General features: G+C 38.7%; 1 protein-coding gene across 8 annotated transcripts in view; it reads right to left on the bottom strand.

Annotated features, from left to right (window-relative positions):
- Positions 1–21,201, bottom strand: part of CTNNA1 (catenin alpha 1) — a 370,505-nt gene that overhangs the window by 106,709 nt on the left and 242,595 nt on the right. For 7 of the 8 annotated variants that reach the window (XM_081500833.1, XM_081500835.1, XM_081500832.1 and 4 more), the window contains 4 exons: positions 19,278–19,444; positions 18,649–18,768; positions 8,324–8,593; positions 5,696–5,899 (listed from right to left, as the gene is read on the bottom strand). In XM_081500833.1, coding sequence (XP_081356959.1) covers positions 5,696–5,899; positions 8,324–8,593; positions 18,649–18,768; positions 19,278–19,444 — 761 coding nt within the window. Of the gene's footprint in view, positions 1–5,695; positions 5,900–8,323; positions 8,594–18,648; positions 18,769–19,277; positions 19,445–21,201 lie in introns of those variants that run through there. The other variant, XM_081500836.1, reaches the window with a different exon arrangement.

Here is a 21,201-nt window from a genome sequence, read left to right as displayed (position 1 = left end):
AGATAGGCTCGATAAAGGACAGAAATGATATGGACCTAAAAGCAGCAGAAGATATTAAGAAGAGGTGGCAAGAATACACAGAAGAACTGTACAAAAAGGATCTTCATGACCCAGATAATCACGATGGTGTGATCACTCACCTAGAGCCAGACATCCTGGAATGTGAAGTCAAGTGGGCCTTACAAAGCATCACTACGAACAAAGCTAGTGGAGGTGATGGAATCCCAGTTGACCTATTTCAAATCCTCAAAGATGACACTGTGAAAGTGCTGCACTCGATATGCCAGCAAATTTGGAAAACTCAGCAGTGGCCACAGGACTGGAAAAGGTCAGTTTTTGTTCTAATCCCAAAGAAAGGCAATGCCAAAGAATGCTCAAACTACTGCACAATTGCACTCATCTCACATGCTAGTAAAGTAATGCTCAAAATTCTGCAAGCCAGGCTTCAGCAATACATGAACCATGAACTTCCAGATGTTCAAGTTGGTTTTAGAAAAGGCAGAGGAACCAGAGATCACATTGCCAATATCCGCTGGATCATCGAAAAAGCAAGAGAGTTCCAGAAAAACATCTATTTCTGCTTTATTGACTATGCCAAAGCCTTTGACTGTGTGGATCACAATTAACTGTGGAAAATTCTGAAAGAGATGGGAATACCTGACCATCTGACCTGTCTCTTGAGAAACCTGTATGCAGGTCAGGAAGCAACAGTTAGAACTGGGCATGGAACAACAGACTGGTTCCAAATAGGAAAAGAAGTACGTCAAGGCTGTATATTGTCACCCTGCTTATTTAACTTATATGCAGAGTACATCATGAGAAATGCTGGGCTGGAAGAAACACAAGCTGGAATCTAGATTGCCGGGAGAAATATCAATAACCTCAGATATGCGGATGACACCACCCTTATGGCAGAAAGTGAAGAAGAACTAAAGAGCCTCTTGATGAAAGTGAAGGAGAGTGAAAAGGTTGGCTTAAAGCTCAACGTTCAGAAAACTAAGATCATGGCATCTGGCCCCATCACTTCATGGGAAGTAGATGGGGAAACAGTGGAAACAGTGTCAGACTTTATGTTTTGGGGCTCCAGAATCACTGCTGATGGTGATTGTAGCCATGAAATTAAAAGACGCTTACTCCTTGGAAGGAAGGTAATGGCCAACCTAGATAGCATATTTAAAAGCAGAGACATTACTTTCCCAACAAAAGTCCGTCTAGTCAAGGCTATGGTTTTTCCAGTGGTCATGTATGGATGTGAGAGTTGGACGGTGAATAAAGCTGAGTGCTGCAGAATTGATGCTTTTGAACTGTGGTGTTGGAGAAGACTCTTGAGAGTCCCTTGGACTGCAAGGAGATCCAATCAATCCATCCTAAAGGAGATCAATCCTGGGTGTTCATCAGAGAGTCTGATGTTGAGGCTGAAGCTCCAATACTTTGGCCACCTCATGCGAAGAGCTGACTCATTGGAAAAGACTCTAATGCTGGGTGGGATTGGGGGCAGGAGGAGAAGGGGACGACAGAGGATGAGATGGTTGGATGGCATCACCGACTCGATGGACATGGGTTTGGGTAGACTCCGGGAGTTGGTGATGGACAGAGAGGCCTGGCGTGCTGCAATTCATGGGGTCGCAAAGAGTCAGACACAACTGAGCGACTAAACTGAACTGAACTGAACTTTTCAAATTCAATTACATTTCAATTTCAATCCATTCACTTTTAAACCCATCCAGGCTGTTTTTCTTTCCCTAGAATCCTCACAGGTAGAATAACCTTAGGTTGATAGACCAAGAACAGATTAAACTTAACCACAATAACCACATTTCATATCAAGGAAACCTGGGAAGTCATTTGTGAAACTACAGAGATCCACTGAACAGTCAAAAACCCTCTACTGTCAGGCATATGAAGTATTTCCATAATGTTAAGTAAGCAGGGGTCAAATGAATTATTTTTAACATCAATGTTTCTTAAAGCTTCAGAGTAAGTCAGCAACAGACCTAACATCATCTCTTAACTCTCCAAACTACAATGCAAGAAGCGGCAGTAAGGCTGCTGACCTTCTGGCCCTTGGAGCCTTTAAAAGAGAGTTGGGCCCTCACCTTATAATCATTTACCCTCACTGCTTATTTCTGAGTATCTGATTTAATTTTTTCCAAAAATGTCATGTGTATACTGAAAAACTGAAAAATCTACCAGAAGTAGGGGTAAACCACCCATGGCCTCCTCCTACATAATGCTCTAGAATGTAAGACCAATGAGAACAAGAATCTTTATTTTTTTCACTAATGTATCCTTAACACCAACAATATCCCAAACTGTTCACTTTATCCATTTTTCCTAAGTCAGTTCTTACGAAGCAAGCACCTATTGAGTATCTCTTCTAGCATTATACTGGACCCTGAAAGAATATTTTAAAAATAGGCCCATCTTTCAAAAGTTTAAAACCAAGCTGCAGAAATTGCACGGATAAAGGAAATACAATTAAGCAACAATTCAAGAAAGTAAAACAACTGAGTGCTACTTGCTTCAAGTAGCAAGAAATAATGTAGAATGGTGTAGTTTGAAATGGCTTTCAGAAAAGAGATGGGGGAGGGGAGGGAAATGTGAGCCTTGAAGGAAAAGCAGGTTAGATTTAATCAAGTAGGAAGGGTATTTCTAAAACATAATGAACAATGTCCTACTGAAGGCGTAAGCTCAGACTGATCTAGCAGGTAGAACAAACTGGAAATGGAGAAAGTGAATAGAGCCTGGAATAAGACAATGGCAATGGAGACAAAAAAGGACAAATGCAATAAACCATCCTAGCAGTTTCTCCACCTTGCCTGTATGCTGGCATCTCTTGGGGAACTTTTAAAAATACTGATGCCTAGAACTGAATCTGGTAATTTTGACTTAATTTGGGTACAATCTAGACATCAGGATTTCTAAAAATTGCCCAAGGATTCTAATTTCCATCCCAAGTTAACAATCACTGCCTTATCTCATCAACTGTACATTTTGAAAATAAAACTTTATTAAATTTAGAAAAAAGAATCATTGCCTCAGAAGAAACACCAGTGTAACTTGGTAAGTGGCAACACAAGATGAAGAAGGAAGGCTCAAGAAATTACAGCAAAATTTTTGAAGTACATATCTATAAAAATAATGACATGACTGGGAGAATTCAAGAAGAGGAAAGAGTAAAAATACATGAGCCTTTTTGGATTTTTACCACTCCATCAACCACGTTCTATGTACTGAGCCAGTTTTAATTAATCCAAACTGCCCCAATTCTCCATATACCATAATTACTCATCTAATATTTTTCGAAAGAAATAATCAAAACTGAAGTGAACCATTTTTTAAAAATCAAGGTAAAGCTCAATGCAGACTATAAAATATATACTTGATAAATTGCCTCAGGTTTCCCAGCTAGAAATAAACTCATCCTCCTTGCAATTCCCATGGTATTTTAGTAAAACCTATGATGGCACTCCCAAAAAATGTACTGCAGAGATGCTGTGCATTTCAGAAGGGAAGGATCAGTGCCTCATTCCTCCTCTTACACAGTGCCCAGCACACTACTCTGCAGATGACCCACAGTATGATCTGACTGAGCAGAAGATACTGCCAGGTAAGGTCTGACTCTCACTGGAGGTTTTTGAATGCTTCATGAAAAAGTAAACCCTATCCCCAGTTGATTCTGCTTCTTGCAGATCCTTTTACCCTAAGGTTTCTTCAAATGTGCTTCACTGTCCTCTCCCCTCTTTATCCTCACTCCAATGCTTCTGGACAGGACACAGCCTGATCACTGTTATGTGAGTCAATTCAAGCGAACTATTAAATATTTTTTATCTTTAGGAGAAACATGCTCTGAAATTTTCTTCTAAAATATATTTCTGAATCTTGACATAATTCCATTCAAAACCCCCATCATAATCTTTCATTTCTGCCCAACATCAATCACTGTTCTAGCTTTCACTTACATAGTAAGATGTTATGTAAGATGGCTGTTATGGTCCCCATATCATCAGTATAAATGAATATTTCCCACTTTTACTTACATCCATGGCACAAAACAGAAAGTACTGTTTAAATGTCTGGCATTCTGAGGAGAACCCAAGAGGTGACTCACAACCAGAGGTGACTAGCCCGAGACATGACCAAACATAAGACTGAAAGAGTACTTTTTTAGACTAGTTAGGAAGCTCTGGTATGTAGCAATGAGAACAGATTTATCACATACTCTCCCCTACAAAGGCTGTTTTTAAAGTGGCTTCCCAATTATAACTATTAGACACTTTCACATCATTTCAGCACTGCACATGATAGCAGGAAACTGATTCACATACATGCCATGAGTCCTCTGTTTCCCTCTTTAAGACTCCAATATCATGAGTTAGTCTTCAAATTATTCATTTTTTACATTTTCTGATTTCCAGGCTTACATATGGGTTTTTAAATGTGTCCCACATTTTCACTGTTGACTTATCAACTGTTTTTTCCATCTGATTTAACTAAGCCTCTAATCTCATTTTTCTGAGGTAGACTGCATAGATCAAAACATGGCAATGGCTTAAAAAAATTCAATATGCTTGACTAATTTCACAATATGGTAGAAACAAGATAAACACAGGAAGGCATTCATCTTCACCCCAGGAATTCCATCATGACCCACCATTATATGTTCACTTATGTAAGAATATAAATGAACAAACAAGATGTATGGCAAATGAACACATGAGAAAGTACCAAAGATCTTTTCCTGAAAACTATTAAGTAGACAAAAATCACTAGTTAGAACTAATTTCATTGTCCTTCTTCCCTTTAAAATGATTCTCTATAATTTTTATTTAATTTATTCCTTCTTTGCCACCGTAAAATATTGGGTACAAGATCTAAACTATAGTAACCCTAAACCAGCATTAAATAATTGATATGGAAAACTATTAAGGAAATAAAAAAGACACTAACGATAGAGAAAACAAGCATAATATTTTCTACAGCCAAAAAAAAAAAGTGTTAAATTTCACAGCATTGGTTTTTAAACACAAATCTTAAAAGTTCAAAAACACTACTCACTTCACCTAACACAACAGTTCAGTTCAGTCGCTCAGTTGTGTCCAACTCTTTGCTCTACTTTGCAAAAACCTAGTCTTATCACATTGTGTACAGTTCATTCAAGAAACTTCATCTATTATAAATATTTTCAATATTCCCTTTTGCTCAAAATTATATAGTCACCTAGATGTGGTAAAAGAATTTCAGGGGTGTTGAAGGTTACTTACTATCCATGTAGACACATGCTGAAATATGTAGACAGAGGTGAAGGAATATAATTTCTGCAAGTTACTGTCAAATGTTTCATAGAAAAATGGGCTGTATATATGCACATATACACACACGCATATATTTATACACACAAACATATTTATCTGTTAATTGGTGAATCTAGATAAAGGGTTTATGGTATGATTTACATAAGCTTAAAAATTTTCACACTAAAAAGTTGAGGAGAAAGGGGACACACAGTTAGCTATCTATCCTTTCCTTCAAAAATTTTACTCCACCCGAAAGCCAAGGAGCTAAAAACATATTTGACACTTACAGTTAAAACACCTCAGACCCAACAATTATTACAGAAAACTCGTTACTTCAAAGAAAGTTTTGAAAAACTCGTCAGAACCAACACCTGTCAGAGAAAACTCCTCTTACTCACATTGCCCATGTACTCCGAGAGAAGGTCCTGCAAGGCCTGGCGGACAGCATTACACTCTGCCACAATTCTCTCACGTCGGTCATCACGTGTGCAGGACGAATCAGCCATCAGGGCAGCCCCACTAATGATGCTTTCTAGGCGCTCCTCCAGGGAAGGCCTAAAGCGCTCCTCGCTGAAGCTCAAGGGGTCCACAATGATTTGTTTCTGCAAAGGAAGCATTAGTGACTATTAGTGTAATCTCTATTTCCTCCAATATTCATGAAGGTGAGGAAAATGCTGTTTAGAAACACCAATATATAACACAAAAAATTTCAATGCCTGAAACAAAGTTATACTTGGCAGACGAGGGGCATCCCACACAAGTTAGCTGATGGTGGATTACTTCTTAAAGAAGGCGCTGGAAGCAATACTATCAAGCTGAAGGGGTCTGAATAAGGTATGGTATCTCAAATGCAAACAGAAATATGTCAGCATAAAAATCATGTTCATGCTACTTACTCTGAATATCTAAAGGTCAACGTATATCGTAGTAGTAAGTTACCAAATGAGAATTACAAGAAAAATAAACATCAGCACTCTTTTTCTTTTCTATGTACAGAGTATAAAACTGTTACATGATAGTAACAGAACTGTTTCACCACAAAAAATAAAATCAAATCAAAGCACTAACTTCTGTCTTCAAGGTTTCAGAAAAGTCATTTATAATGAGTTTCAACTGTCCTCACCTTATACATTTCAAAGTTTATAAATGATTCAGTCTCAAATTTATTCTGCTAATTCCAAATTAGAGACTTTCTTACCTCGAAGACCTTCAGGTATTACGTAAGAGATGACAGCAATCTGTCCCAACAAAGCCACTCTCTAAAGATACAATTACCCCCCAAAGAATAAATCCTTCCTCTGTCTCCCCTTTACTCCCCTGACTCCACTCAAATCGAGATTTACCACTGATCAATAAAGTCAGGTCACAAGTAAGCTATAGGTACAACAGCTGCAGGACAGGATCTACTGACCTTCCAGACTTTCCACTTGATACAACTCATCATCACACCAATAAATGTCTGTACAAATATTTTGCCTTTATTTTCTTTATAGGGACTATGTTCTTATTGATTTTAATTTAAATGCCAAGTTTTTTTTTCACCCCTAAAAAAAGCCTGCCCTTTTCCAATAAGTACACATTTCTTCTCTTCCAAAAAACCATCCGTTTCAAAACTGAACATACGATTCCTTCAGTTTAATATTAACCTACATTATACCTGATTGTTTTTCTTACCAGACTAAGTTACTGCAGTCATTCCTATGGTCAAAACTGAATACACAATGCCTTCTTCACAATGACCAATAGGAAGGAGGAAGGAATGGTCACAGGATTTTAACAGTCACAGAACTTCAACAGACCTATAAGCATTTAGTCCAACCCCCTCATTTTATGAATGAAGTTTCACTGTACCCTGAAGAGGTTAAGGGACCTCTAATAGATACTACTCAACTTAGGGCAAAATGTAACCCTTACTGCCTTGAATGAGGCCAGTAGCTAATACTGTCAAATTTGAAGGGGAAAAACACCAGTGCCAGTTAATTGTAAGATACATCTTAAGAATTTGCTGTAAGTTCATTTAATGTTTAAGGCTCCAGGGTAAAAATTCAGTTCTAACATCATAGACTTTCAGCTTAACACTGTCTTTACCCAAGCCAAAGTAAAGAGGTGAGACAAAGTAAAGAAAAATCAAGAAAAACTGTTAAAATGCACTCTATTATATTGATTCTATACTTCAAAGCATTCCTACTTATGAAAGGATGCTTCTCACCTGGAAGGTAATTTTCTCTTACACTAATTTTTTTTACAAAATTAACAGCTGTTTCAAAAAAAAAAAAAAACTTAAATCTTGAACTGCTGCCATCTACTGGAAGCCATGAGGCATTGTGGGTAGAAATTTAAAACCATAAAATACATCCCCCAAAATTATGATGAGTTGACACATAGTATAGTGTGTGCACATAGTATAGTGTGTGCACAGAATATATACACAGAACATATCTGGGGCATCATTTATAAAAAGTGATTATATGGCATCATGCTAACAAAGTATTTTAATCCTCAATTTGCTCCCACTTGATTTTGTCTCTATTACAATTTATTGAGAAGAGAAGTGTGTCTAGGCAAACAAGATTAAGATGATAGTACTTTTGCTGTAGTCATTTATGATGTGTCTGTAACTCTCACTAGACTGTAAGTCCCTGGAGCACACAGCCTTAGTGCACTTTGCCTCTGTATCTTCCATAGGTTCACATCTCCCAGAAGGTTAAAATCTTGGTTGAAATGAATTCGTATCTAAAGAATGACCTCTTAGGAGACACAAGTTGCATTAAAAAAATTCAGAAGTTTAACTAAAACTAAAAAAGAAAAGAGAAGGGAAAGGGAAGAGGGAGGGGAGGGGGAAGAAAAGATAAATGCTTTAGGCCAAGATCAAGTTGACTGATGGTTCATAAAATTTCTTTCAACTTACACTACAAATCTAAGTCAAAACTGAGCTTTCATGAGAAACCTTGATCACATTTTCCCAGAAATCTGTTAACTTTGAGGGATCATCAAGAGCCTGAAGTCTCCTCCCAAGTATAACTTACATCAAAGTTATTGAGGGCATACGCCAGTTCTCCTCCTCCTCCACCCTGGTGCTGAGAGGCATCATCTGATGCAGTGGCCTGGGCTGCATTAGAAATTCCTGTGACTGCCTGTTGCAGCTGCTTGTATATCAGGTCTCTGTTGGCCTTGTAGGCTGCGACATCAGGGTGCTGTAGGCATGCCTGGGATGCAGTATAGAGGATTGGAACATTTTTCTGCAGGATTCCTCTGGCTGCAGCCATCTGATCACGATGGCCCACATCTTTCAGTTCCTACAAAAGTAAAACAAGAATATGGGTTCTACTCATATAAAAATTTCTCAATGAATTCTAAAAAGTTAGAATTTCTGCTAATTAGATGATATTTTCATGAACAGTTTGGCTTGAAAGTTCATCACAAAGGACACAGTATTATGGCTTAGTAGCTGAGAATTCAAAATTTCCCAAAACACAAAGACCTGAATTTGAATCTCCAGCTCTAGTTTTTACTATCATGATCCTATTTAAACTCTCCATACTCAGTTTCTCCTTCTGTACAATAGGAGCAATATTTTGCTCTTACAAATGCCTTGAGGATTAAATGGAACAATGCATGTAACGCATCTAGAACAGCACTAATAAAAACAAAACCATGAAAACTAGCATCTTGACTAGTTACACTAGTTTAATAAGGTTAGTTATTAAGATGGATATACCTATTTCAACTAAAATACAAAAAATAAGAGACATTTAAACACAGCAAAATTTATTGAGGACTTTTTTTATTAAGTTATAGAAGTTCACTGAGAGAGTTTTGTGAAATTGGGGATGAGATACCACAGATAGCTCAAAACCACAAACTACTCAAACCAGTCAAGTAAGGATGTGAAAGGCTGTTCTCCCAAGTACAGAACATCTCTTTTCCCATCCCAAAGACCACCTTAGGACCCAGATTATCAGGGCATAAAGCTGAGGTCCATGGATTCCATGACTTTAACCCAAAAGGTTTGTATTAATATTTCACTATAATACTCAACAGACATACAATCTTAGGTGAACTGCCCTTTCTCAATTTCCTCTATCCCATGATTACAATCCACAGTTAAAATGATTTGAGGTTCCTAACATGGTTTCAACTACCAGCATCTACTTGGTAAACTGGGTGAACATGCTAAGTGATACCAACAATAAACAAGATGAGGAGTACTTCTGGTATTTCTATGTTACTGCAATAACTCAGAGAAAACTAAGTCTTCAGTAAATGTGGATTTGCCACCACAGAAGAAAAATATAAGTGATAACCATAACTGACCACCAATTTTTCAACTCTATGTGTGATCCTAGAATTTCAACGTTAATGTCATCAACTGAGTCCTAGAGTATAATTTAAATGTTTTTAAAATAAGTACAACACGTGCAAACAGTAAGAGAAAACTGACTTAGAAAGGCCAAAGTCAATTACTCAATTTAAAGTCAGACTTAACTGTTTATGGGTCATCTTTCTAAATGAGTTCCTAATTAAGCATTAGAGACACCAAACTGGCTTTTTTCTGAAACTTCATCTCACTATGTTTTAGGTTTGCATCTTTATTGAAACTTTGTACAGTATGACAACTTACTTTTCCTGCTAGAAGTCTTTTCTCATTTGGAATTTGAATTTGCAAGTAATAGCTCATAGCACTTCAAATGCCCTGTGGCACAGTACATTAGGCTAAATATTCAGAAACAGGACCCCGTGGATTTTGATTATCACTGATAATTTCAAGACTCAAACTATGACAGGGGGTTGAGGCTCACCATTATGCTTAAACAGCTGGTGCACATGTTCTGTGTGGCATTTCCTAAATGTCTTCCCTCACCACAACCTCAGGGACTTTTATGCTTTCTAAGGAGGCATTTGCCTTTATAATATCCTCTATTTTACAAAAACGCTTTGCAATCAACTTTGACATACTTCCTAAGTATCTACAGCCTAAATAAATCAGCACCGTCTTTTACAAAGGTTACCAAAGACACTTGTGGTCACCCAAAGTTATAATAGGTGCCACAATTCCTGTTCAACACATGACTTTCCTAAAGCCACTTCCCAGCCTGGTATGATAAACTCCTACCTTCCCAAAGACTACATGAGGTTCAATACTCAGAAAAGGACACCATGGACTTAGAGGATGATCATTTCAAGACTCATGCTACAACAAAGGGCTAGGGCTCACCATTATATGAAAGCAGCTGGTGTACATGTGCTGTGTGGCATTTTCTAAACATCTTGCCCTCACCACAATGTATCTTTGACAGACCTCTTTTTACAAGTAAGGAGGATATATTTTAATCTATGATGAAAATGACAGCTACCATCATTTGTCCTAACTGCTAAAGTGTTCTAGCTTCTCTCTTTTTAGAAGTGCTTCTGCCATAGCATAAAGAACTAGATTTTAAGTAAAGATAGGAAAACAGACATTATCACAAGGCAGCACTACTTACTATAATAAAAAAAATGATCAATCATAAGAATTCTTTTCAAAATATACAGTGCTAGGACTTCCCTGGTGGTCCAGTGGCTGAAACTCCATGCTCTCAAATTCAGGTCTGATCCCTGGTCAGGGAACTAGATCCCACATGCCTCAACTGAAATCCAGTGCAGCCAAAAATAAGATACACAGGGCTGGTAAGTAATCCAGATTAATGAGGGAAAATAAGCTATTAAGCAATGTAATAGATTATATACAAAATTAGAGTTCCTTGGTCTACTTTAGGCTTCACGATTCCCCAGTGTGACCAAACTCAGGAACAAACAAAACAAAGTGGAAATGACTCCTTCCAACATAATTTGAACTAACCATCACACAAGTAACCCAGAAACAGAAGCTAAGTTCTAAGCAATCCAGAACACTTTCTAACCAAGATCTGGAAGTTCAAACGACAATTTCCTCTCATGTCCCTCTTAACAATATAAAATTGCAGCCATAGTTACTTTTGATCAGATATCTTCTCTTGTATTCAAATGCCTATACTTAAAAAAATGGTCCATGGTCAAATCCATCCAGTACACATGATTTACACATAAAATGGATAGTGGCAATATTATCCATTACCAATTTGTTTACGCTTTCAGAAAAACAATCATGAAAATCAGAATTGACAGACTAGGTAAGAAGCACTACGTTTGTAACAAATCTATCTCAACAAGCTCGTGTACCTGGGTGGGTGGAATGTAAACATCAAAGTAGTCCATCTTTAGCATACTGGGGACGCAGAGCTGATGCTGTAAGGCAGAAGTAGTCCTCCTCAGAAAAACCAGTGTCAGTGCTATGGAATATCCTTACCCCTACCATCTATTTCACCCTGACAGTCAAAGAAGAGTCTGCAGCCAGTCTAATGGAAATTCAAAACTTCTACTCAGCAAATAATATTCTAGCCCTCGAAAGTAACAGATTACGGCCACACACAGAATCCCATTTCAGATGGATCTGCAGTACAGCAAAATGGGGTTTTTCTCTCATTTGCTAAACAAGTATTTATTGAACACTATTGTATCTAGGCAGTGTTCAAGGCACTAGGGGTTACAGTAGCAGTTTAAGCAATATGCCTGTCTTCTGGAGTCATACAGCCTAGGTTCAAAACTGGCTCTACCACGTCTAGATGAATGTCCATGCCAAATTAATTAATCTCTCTACACTATAGCTCCTCCATCAATAAAATTAGTATCTGATCAATTATAGGATCTACCTTATATTTTTGTGAGGATTAAACAAATTTGTCCCCACAAAGGGCTTATAACAGTGTTTAGTGCATAGTAAACACCTTTTTAATGTTATTCATTATTATTTTCAACAACATCCTCACATCTACACCATGTTCCAGAAAAACTTAAAGACAAATCGGTAAATTCCAGAGCTCCTGTACACCTTATAAGGTTCAGCATTTCCTCACTGGGTGGCTGTTGCTTAAATGGTATAGAGGAGCCAAAGCAGCCAAGTATACACATCATATCCAAATAATGCTTGTGAGGAAATCCCTTTTCTGGACTAGGGTTGCCTACAAAGATAAAAGGCTTGATGAGGAGGTGAACTATTATAAACCATACCTGGGGAGAGAAGGAAAGGTCAAAGGTGAAAACAGTCCAGGATACTAAGCATACAGCAGTAGAGGAATTCTGCCAGAAAACACAAAGTGTAGAAAACTGTGACCAGTAACGAAAGGAGGCCAGTGGGAAGCACCTAAAAGGGAGGCTGAAGATTCCACCAGGCTGGCACATCAGGATAAAATAAATTGCATTTTAATTCCCAAGAAAAGCATTAGCTTCAAGAAATACACACCAAGCCCCAGGTCCTATAAAAGGTCATATTATGATCGGGAGCACACAGGCACCCATAGCCAGCCTATTCAACAAATTCTATTGAAGGAGGCTAAAGGTTAAAGAATCAGGCCCAAGGAAAACTGTAAGTGACTCAAGACAAGCTTTAGAATCTATCACTCAAGATACCAGCAGAAAACAGATGGTAAGATCAAACTAGGTAATTCAAAGATGTTTAGAGACTATGTTACAAAAGTTACAGGGATGAAGTATAGAAAAAACACAGGTTATTAGGGCACTTGGGCCCAATGAGACAGCAGTTACCAGAACCCAGGGAATGAGGCAGAGGAAGAACACAACCCAAGAGGCTATGACATTTAGCCACCCAGGACAACCAGGAGGTAGGGATAAACCCCAGTTTACTGTCCTCTGATCTCCTAATGGTGCTTCCACTAGCCAACCCAACCAGAAGGCAGAGGACAAAGGAGCCCCTGGACGCAGTCCTGTAGATAGGTCAGGCTCCTGGGGCAGAGAGCAGGGTATCAAGGGCAGAAAACAGATATGGAGGGGCTTATAGAAGATCTTCCGGCACATTAACAAGTAACTTCGAGTTTTCTGTGGCATCTTATTTGGGAAGTGTTTTTTTAAATACATCAGGGGATTATAATTAAGGAACTCTTCATGGACTCAAAGCACACAGAATTAAAAACTCAGATAGCACTACTCTCCAGTATGTTTCTCCAGTAGCATACAAAATTCTGGACTATTACTGTGTTTATCTCAAGAACATCATCAATTTACTTATTCCACCATTTTGAAAGATAGGCAATAGTGTCAGTCTAAATGTTCTCACTTTCCTCAAGTAATAGTAAGTCTTCGTAAATCAAGATCAGACTAGGTTTTAAGAGAGTAGGACTATTCACCAAACTTTATTTTTTAAATATAACATTTATTTCACATATTCAAAAGAGAACTTACATCAAAAAACATCCAGTAAAATCAATTGTGAACATAATTTCAGCACTGTGCCATATTTACAGAATAACCATACTATCGTACAACAAGTTCTTCTTAGGATTAATCAGCTCCAGCAAAAAGAAAAAACTATTTGTGATTTATGTGATAGAGACATAAGCTAATTCAAGGACAAATGATAAAAGTGCACTGAGCCTACATTAACTAAATTACTCAGGCAATACAACAAATCCAGCTATATTATCATGTATAATGTTAAGTACTGGAAACATAAAATCAGGATCCCGTATGTGCAGATTCAGTCTGATCACATCTTATAGCTTGAAATATGAGCACTAACTACTATCCACCAACTGCCCACTGCTAAGGGCCTACTAAGAATCTGGTGCTATATTCAATACTTCACATACATTATTTAATTCAATCTTCTCAAACTTGTGGGATGCGATAGAATCTTTATTCTAATGTAAATGTAACCAAATGAAAGTCTAAGTCTCCAAAGCTGAAGCTGTAATATACTGGACATTTACAGTACTGACCCCATGTTCCTCATGCCTCTCAGAGCGGTCTTGTTGAATGTTCCTGTTCTCAGGAAGGTCTACCCCTGTCACACCAGAAGGCAGATCTTCATTATCCTGAGTCAGATATAGTTAACTGCTTTCCTCTTTCCATTGATAAGTAAGGAATGGGCACATTATACAATCCATTATCTAGGGCAAATCTGTTAAAGGCTTCTAGATGATTTGATTATTAAGAGAGACATACGGAAGAAAGAAAATTTTCTTTCCTCACTGGACATACTGACTATGGGCAAATGCCATGCCTGCAGCTTCTTCAGTGAGGCACACTGAGGATGGCAGTGCTGGAAAATGTAAACACACGGAAACCTTGATGATACTTGCAAAACCTTTAAATTTAACAACCCTGAAGTCACTTAGGGCTGTGCTTTGTTGGAGCAGCCGTGAAGAGGGAACCCGTGTCCAAGGTAAGAAAAACCCAGGAAAGACGGTGGGCACGGAGAGAGGGGATCAGGGGGCAGACAGGCTGAAACTACAGTCATGGACAACTAGCCAATCCGATCGCATGGACCACAGACTTGTCTAACTCAATGAAACTAAGTCACACTGTATGGGGCCACCCAAGATGGACAGGTCATGGTGGAGAAGTCTGACAGAATGAGGTCCACTGGAGAAGGGCATGGCAAACCACTTCAGTATTCTTGCCTTGAGAACCCCATGAACAGTATGAAAAGGCAAAAAGATAGGACACTGAAAGATGAACTTTCCAGGTTGGTAGGTGCCCAATATACTACTGGAGATCAGTGGAGAAATAACTACAGAAAGAACGAAGGGATGGAGCCAAAGCAATAACACCCCCCAGTTGTGAATCGGACTGGTGATAGAAGCAAAGTCCGATACTGTAAAGAGCAATATTGCATAGGAACCTGGAATGTTAGGTCCATGAATCAGGGCAAATTGGAAGTGGTCAAACAGGACATGGCAAGAGTGAACGTCGACATTCTAGGAATCAGTGAAATAAGATGGACTGGAATGGGTGAATTTAAATCAGATGACCCTTATATCTACTACTATGGGCAGGAATTCCTTTGAAGAAACGGAATAGCCATCACAGTCAACAAGAGTCTGAAATGCAGTACTTGGATGCAATCTCAAAAATGACAGAATGATCTCTGTTCGTTTCCAAGGCAAACCATTCAATATCATGGTAATTCAAGTCTATGCCCCAACCAGTAACACCGAAGAAGCTGAAGTTGAACAGTTCTATGAAGACCTACAACACCTTCTAGAACTAACACCGAAAAAAGATGTCCTTTTCATTATAGGGGACTGGAATGCAAAAGTAGGAAGTCAAGAAACATCTGGAGTAACAGGCAAATTTGGCCTTGGAGTACAGAATGAAGCAGGGCAAAGGCTATTCGAGTTCTGCCAAGAGAACGCACTAGTCATAGGAAACACCCTCTTCCAATAACACAAGAGAAGACTCTACACATGGACATCACCAGATGGTCAACACCAAAATCAGATTGATTATATTCTTTGTAGCCAAATATGGAGAAGCTCTATACAGTCAGCAAAAACAAGACCAGGAGCTGACTGTGGATCAGATCATGAACTCCTTATTGCCAAATTCAGACTAAAATTGAAGAAAGCAGAGAAAACCACTAGACCATTCAGGTATGACCTAAATCAAATCCCTTATGACTACACAGTGGAAGTGAGAAATACATTTAAAGGACTAGATCTGATAGACAGAATACCTGATGAACTATGGATGGAGGTTTGTGACACTGTACAGGAGATAGGAATCAAGACCATCCCCAAGAAAAAGAAATGCAAAAAAGCAAAATGGCTGTCTGAGGAGGCCTTACAAATAGCTGTGAAAAGACAGGAAGCAAAAAGCAAAGGAGAAAAGGAAAGATATACGCATTTGAATGCACAGTTTCAAAGAATACCAAGCAGAGAAAAGAAAGGCTTCCTCAGCGATCAATGCAAAGAAATAGAGGAAAACAACAGAATGGTAAAGACTAGAGATCTCTTCACGAAAATTAGAGATACCAAGGGAACATTTCATGCAAAGATGGGCTCCATAAAGGACAGAAATGGTATGGACCTAAAAGCAGCAGAAGATATTAAGAAGAGGTGGCAAGAATACACAGAACTACTATACAAAAAAGATTCTTCACAACCCAGATGATCACGATGGTGTGATCACTCACCTAGAGCCAGACATCTTCGAATGTGAAGTCAAGTGGGCCTTAGGAAGCATCACTACAAACAAAGCTAGTGGAGGTGATGGAATTCCAGTTGAGCTATTTCAAACCCTGAAAGATGACGCTGTGAAAGTGCTGCACTCAATATGCCAGCAAATATGGAAAACTCAGCAGTGGCCACAGGACTGGAAAAGGTCAGTTTTCATTCCAATCCCAAAGAAAGGCAATGCCAAAGAATGCCCAAACTACTGCACAATTGCACTCATTTCACATGCTAGTCAAGTAATGCTTAAAATTCTCCAAGCCAGGCTTCAGCAATACTTGAACTGTGAACTTCTAGATGTTCAAGCTGGTTTTAGAAAAGGGAGAGGAGCCAGAGATCAAATTGCCAACATCCGCTGGATCATCGAAAAACCAAGAGTGTTTCAGAAAAACATCTATTTCTGCTTTACTGACTATGCCAAAGCCTTTGACTGTGTGGATCACAATCAACTGTGGAAAATTCTGAAAGAGATGGGAATACCAGATCACCTGACCTGCCTCTTGAGAAACCTGTATGCAGGTCAGGAAGCAACAGTTAGAACTGGACATGGAACAACAGACTGGTTCCAAATAGGAAAAGGAGTACGTCAAGGTTGTATATTGTCATCCTGCTTATTTAACTTATATTCAGAGTACATCATGAAAAACACTGGGCTGGATGAAGCACAAGCTGGAATCAAGATTGCCGGGAGAAATATCAATAACCTCAGATATACAGATGATACCACCCTTATGGCAGAAAGTGAAGAAGAACTAAAGAGCCTCTTGATGAAAGTGAAAGTGGAGAGCGACAAATTTAGCTTAAAGCTCAACATTCAGAAAACTAAGATCATGGCATCCGGTCCCATCACTTCATGGCAAATAGATGGGGAAACAGTAGAAACAGTGGCTGACTTTATTTTTCTGGGCTCCAAAATCACTGCAGATGGTGATTGCAGCCATGAAATTAAAAGACGCTTACTCCTTGGAAGGGAAGTTATGACCAACCTAGACAGCATATTAAAAAGCAGAGACATTACTTTGTCAACAAAGGTCCGTCTAGTCAAGGCTATGTTTTTTCAGTGGTCATGTATGGATGTGAGAGTTGGATGGTGAAGAAAGCTGAGCACTGCAGAATTGATGCTTTTAAACTGTGGTGTTGGAGAAGACTCTTGAGAGTCCCTTGGACTGCAAGGAGATCCAACCAGTCCATCCTTTGAGATCAGTCCTGGGTGTTCACTGGAAGGACTGATGTTGAAGCTGAAACTCCAATACTTTGGCCACCTGATGCGAAGACCTGACTCACTGGACAAGACCCTGATACTGGGAAAGATTGAGGGCAGGAGGAGAAGGGGACGACAGAGGATGAGATGGCTGGATGGCATCATCGACTCGATGGACATGGGTCTGGGTGGACTCCGGGAGCTGGTAATGGACAGGGAGTCCTGGCGTGCTGCGGGTTCATGGGGTCGCAAACAGTCGGATACGACTGAGCGGCTGAACTGAACTGAAGTCACTTAACCTATCCTGTGGCTTCTAATCAGTGAGAAAATTAACCCCTCAATGTTCATGCAATTTAGGAGCTAGGTTTTCTGTAAAATGCAGCATAAAATTATCCTGACCAATATAGGTATCAGCTGACAATAATAAGAATTCATCTTTTCAGGACTTTTTAAAAATAAGAATAGCACAAGCTTAATCAGGGCTATGGAAGTTATTAGAGTCAGATGGTGACACATGCATCCCCCCTAGAGAACACACATCTAACACACAGCATCCAACAGAATGGGCATAGGAAGACTTCAAGCACCCCGACAGCAAAACACCAAAGGGTGAGCAAAAGCTGGAAAAATAAGAACACTGATCCACATGCCACACAACATAAATTCCTAATACTATAAAATCTACTAATAACAAATGATAAGAAATACTTAAAAGTTACAAAATATGGAGGGCAAGGTACTTTCTTATATAGAATTCCAATATGTTTTTGACTGGTTTTTTAGAAGTCTGAATTAAATTTCGCCATCAACTCAAGCTCATCCTTGAACACAGAGAAGAAAGGCATATCACTTCGCTGAATGCTATAGCAAACTGCTAAGTTACCTAAAGTAAAATTTTCACAGTAATCAAAATAGGAGCCTAATGTGGATACAACCTAATTCTAACTTTAGTAACAATACTGAAGGACACATCATGACCTACATGTCTTAACGTAACTATATTAGGAGAGACAGATATTGGTACCTTTTGAAGACTTAGGTTAAATTATTACCCACTAGGTAGTAATATAAACATCTTAAATATATCCCCAAATCATGACCGCACCTGTTGTCTTTTGGCTGCCATAATGTTCAGTTTATCCACTTCAGGTTTCAGGGCTTTATACTGTATTCCCAAGTCCTGTTCAGTGCCAGCATTCCTCAGTTTCAAGATACCATCTTCTACCTATAAAACACACCCCCACAAATGAAAAATTCTCAACAATACAAGTCTGTACATAAAGAAGATCTAGAACTTTTTATTCCTTTCAACAGCTACTCAGATAGTAATCCAAACTTCCTCTTAAATTTACATTTGGGAAGGTACCACATGGGAGTTTTATGGGAGGTGGGAAAGGACAGTATTATTTTGACTTTCATGTAAAAGGACATAATTTAACATATCTTGATTTCTCAACTCTGGAACTCTGTTGGTACAAAGAAATACTTAATCACTACCACAAAAAGGGCAGAAGTCAAAAACAATACCTTTTCTGCAAAGATAACACAGGCCCACAGCACAGCCAGTATGATGTCCATGTGGAATAGAGAGCAATTGGAAATTAAAAACATTTCTGGTCCACTTAGGTAAACCAAGTTCATAACCAAACCAAATCTTAAGGAATGCTGAACTAAGTATGGCCAGCAGCAGCCTTGCTGTGATAGAACAAATTACAGACATAGGCCTGTACTTACAAGTTTAAGCTGAACAAGTAATTTGTAGACATCTGCCATGTCAGCCAAAATAAGCAGCCGGGTAACAGCAGAGAGCAAAGCCCGAGCTGCCCGAACCATGTTGCCACGCTTCACGGAAGAGCAGGGATCATCTGCAAACTCTCCTGCAGCACTCTTCATCAAATCACCTGTTTTACAGAATGGAAAATAAACTCAGCAGGAATGAACCAAATAACCGGTCTACATTTTAAAAAACGATAATAATTCAAACTTTGTATATTCATACACAGAATTTAAGGATTTTTATTTCTGCTATTTTCCTCTTGCATTTGTCCTCTAGCTGTCACTAAGACAAGCAACCACATATATTCCTGGTAAAAGCACAGTATCTGCAAAGTGATTTAGCACTACATATCAAGAGCCTTAAAAATACTTCTTTCCAGTAAGAAAAAAAATACTTCTTTCCATTGATCTAGTAATACTTCTTTCCAAAAAGGACCATTATATGTATCCTAACAGGGAAAAAAAGTCAAGATTTGAATGAGAGGAAAAAAATGGATCTAACACAATCTACCCACACATCCAAAGAATGATAGAGAAACATGGCAACCATTAGGCAGGACCACCACACTTCATTAAGCATTTCAACTATCTAATGCATAGAGCTCAAACAGAGACTCACTGGTATGTGAAATGACAAGCGTTTGTCACGTACTCATTCATTTTCCTCATAGCAAAACACTTCCAACAGTTCAAATGCCCAAGCAAGCATCTAGTTAAGTATATTATGGTAAAACCTACAGTTGACTATTATGCAAATATTAACATATATATGAAAAACGTTAAAGTTCATGAAATCTTAAACAGAAAAAAGATGAAATGATAAATGTATGTAATGTGTGCTTTTAAAAAAAGGAAAAAGACTGCAGTCAAAACAAATAACAATTATACAAGATTACAATCTAATTCTACATTATTCTGTACTTATAAAAACATTTTATATAACAGACATCATATTCATAACTTTAAAAATCAACCTAAAAATATATATATTTTACTACAGTTATGAGGAATATCGAGCTTATACAGTCCCACCTTCAACAACGCTAAGAAGTTCGAACATTTCCTAGAAACTTGTAAAGTAAATTATACTTTTTTCTTATGTGTTTCTAATAATAATCATTTAAGGTGCTTATTGTATTCTCTTTTCTTATAGTTGGAAGTAACTGGAGAGCCAGGGCCTGCTCTTCTCTATGGTGACTATCTTTGGATTCCTGGAAAAGCAATTACTCCCTCCCTCAACTGAATGTGTCCACTTCAGATTAAAGCCTAAAGGCTATTCACTCTCTCATCTCTTCCACAAATGTAAAAAAGTGCACTGTCATGAAGCCAAGCTAATTCTGAAGAGACCTACAAAACTGCTCTTAGCTATCAAAATTTTAGTTGCAGAATATGAGCTTTAGCAGGGGAGTTAAATTCACCCTCAGTTCAGCCACTCAGTCATGTCTGACTCTCTGCGACCTCATCAACTGCAGTATGCCAGGCATCCCTGTCCATCACCAACTCCCAGAGTTTGCTCAAATTCATGTCCATCCAGCCGATGATGCCATCCAGCCATGTCATCCTCTGTCGTCCCCTTCTCCTCCTGCCCCCAATCCTTCCCAGCGTTAGGGTCTTTTCCAACAAGTCAACTCTTCGCATCAGGTGGCCAAAGTATTGGAGTTTCAGCTTCAACATTGGTCCTTCAAATGAATACCCAGGACAGATCTCCTTTAGGATGGACTGGTTGGATCTCCTTGCAGTCCAAGGGACTCTCAAGAGTCTTCTCCAACACCACAGTTCAAAAGCATCAATTCTTCAGCACTGAGCTGTCTTCATAGTCCAACTCGCACATCCATACATGACCACTGAAAAAACCATAGCCTTGACTAGACAGACCTTTGTT

This window comes from Giraffa tippelskirchi, chromosome 6 (assembly GCF_054371585.1).
Source record: "Giraffa tippelskirchi isolate mGirTip1 chromosome 6, T2T-mGirTip1v1.2.pri, whole genome shotgun sequence".
Lineage (NCBI taxonomy): Eukaryota > Metazoa > Chordata > Mammalia > Artiodactyla > Giraffidae > Giraffa > Giraffa tippelskirchi.
The sequence above is the reverse complement of the archived record's forward strand: the minus strand, read 5'-3'. Positions and strand labels throughout refer to the sequence as shown.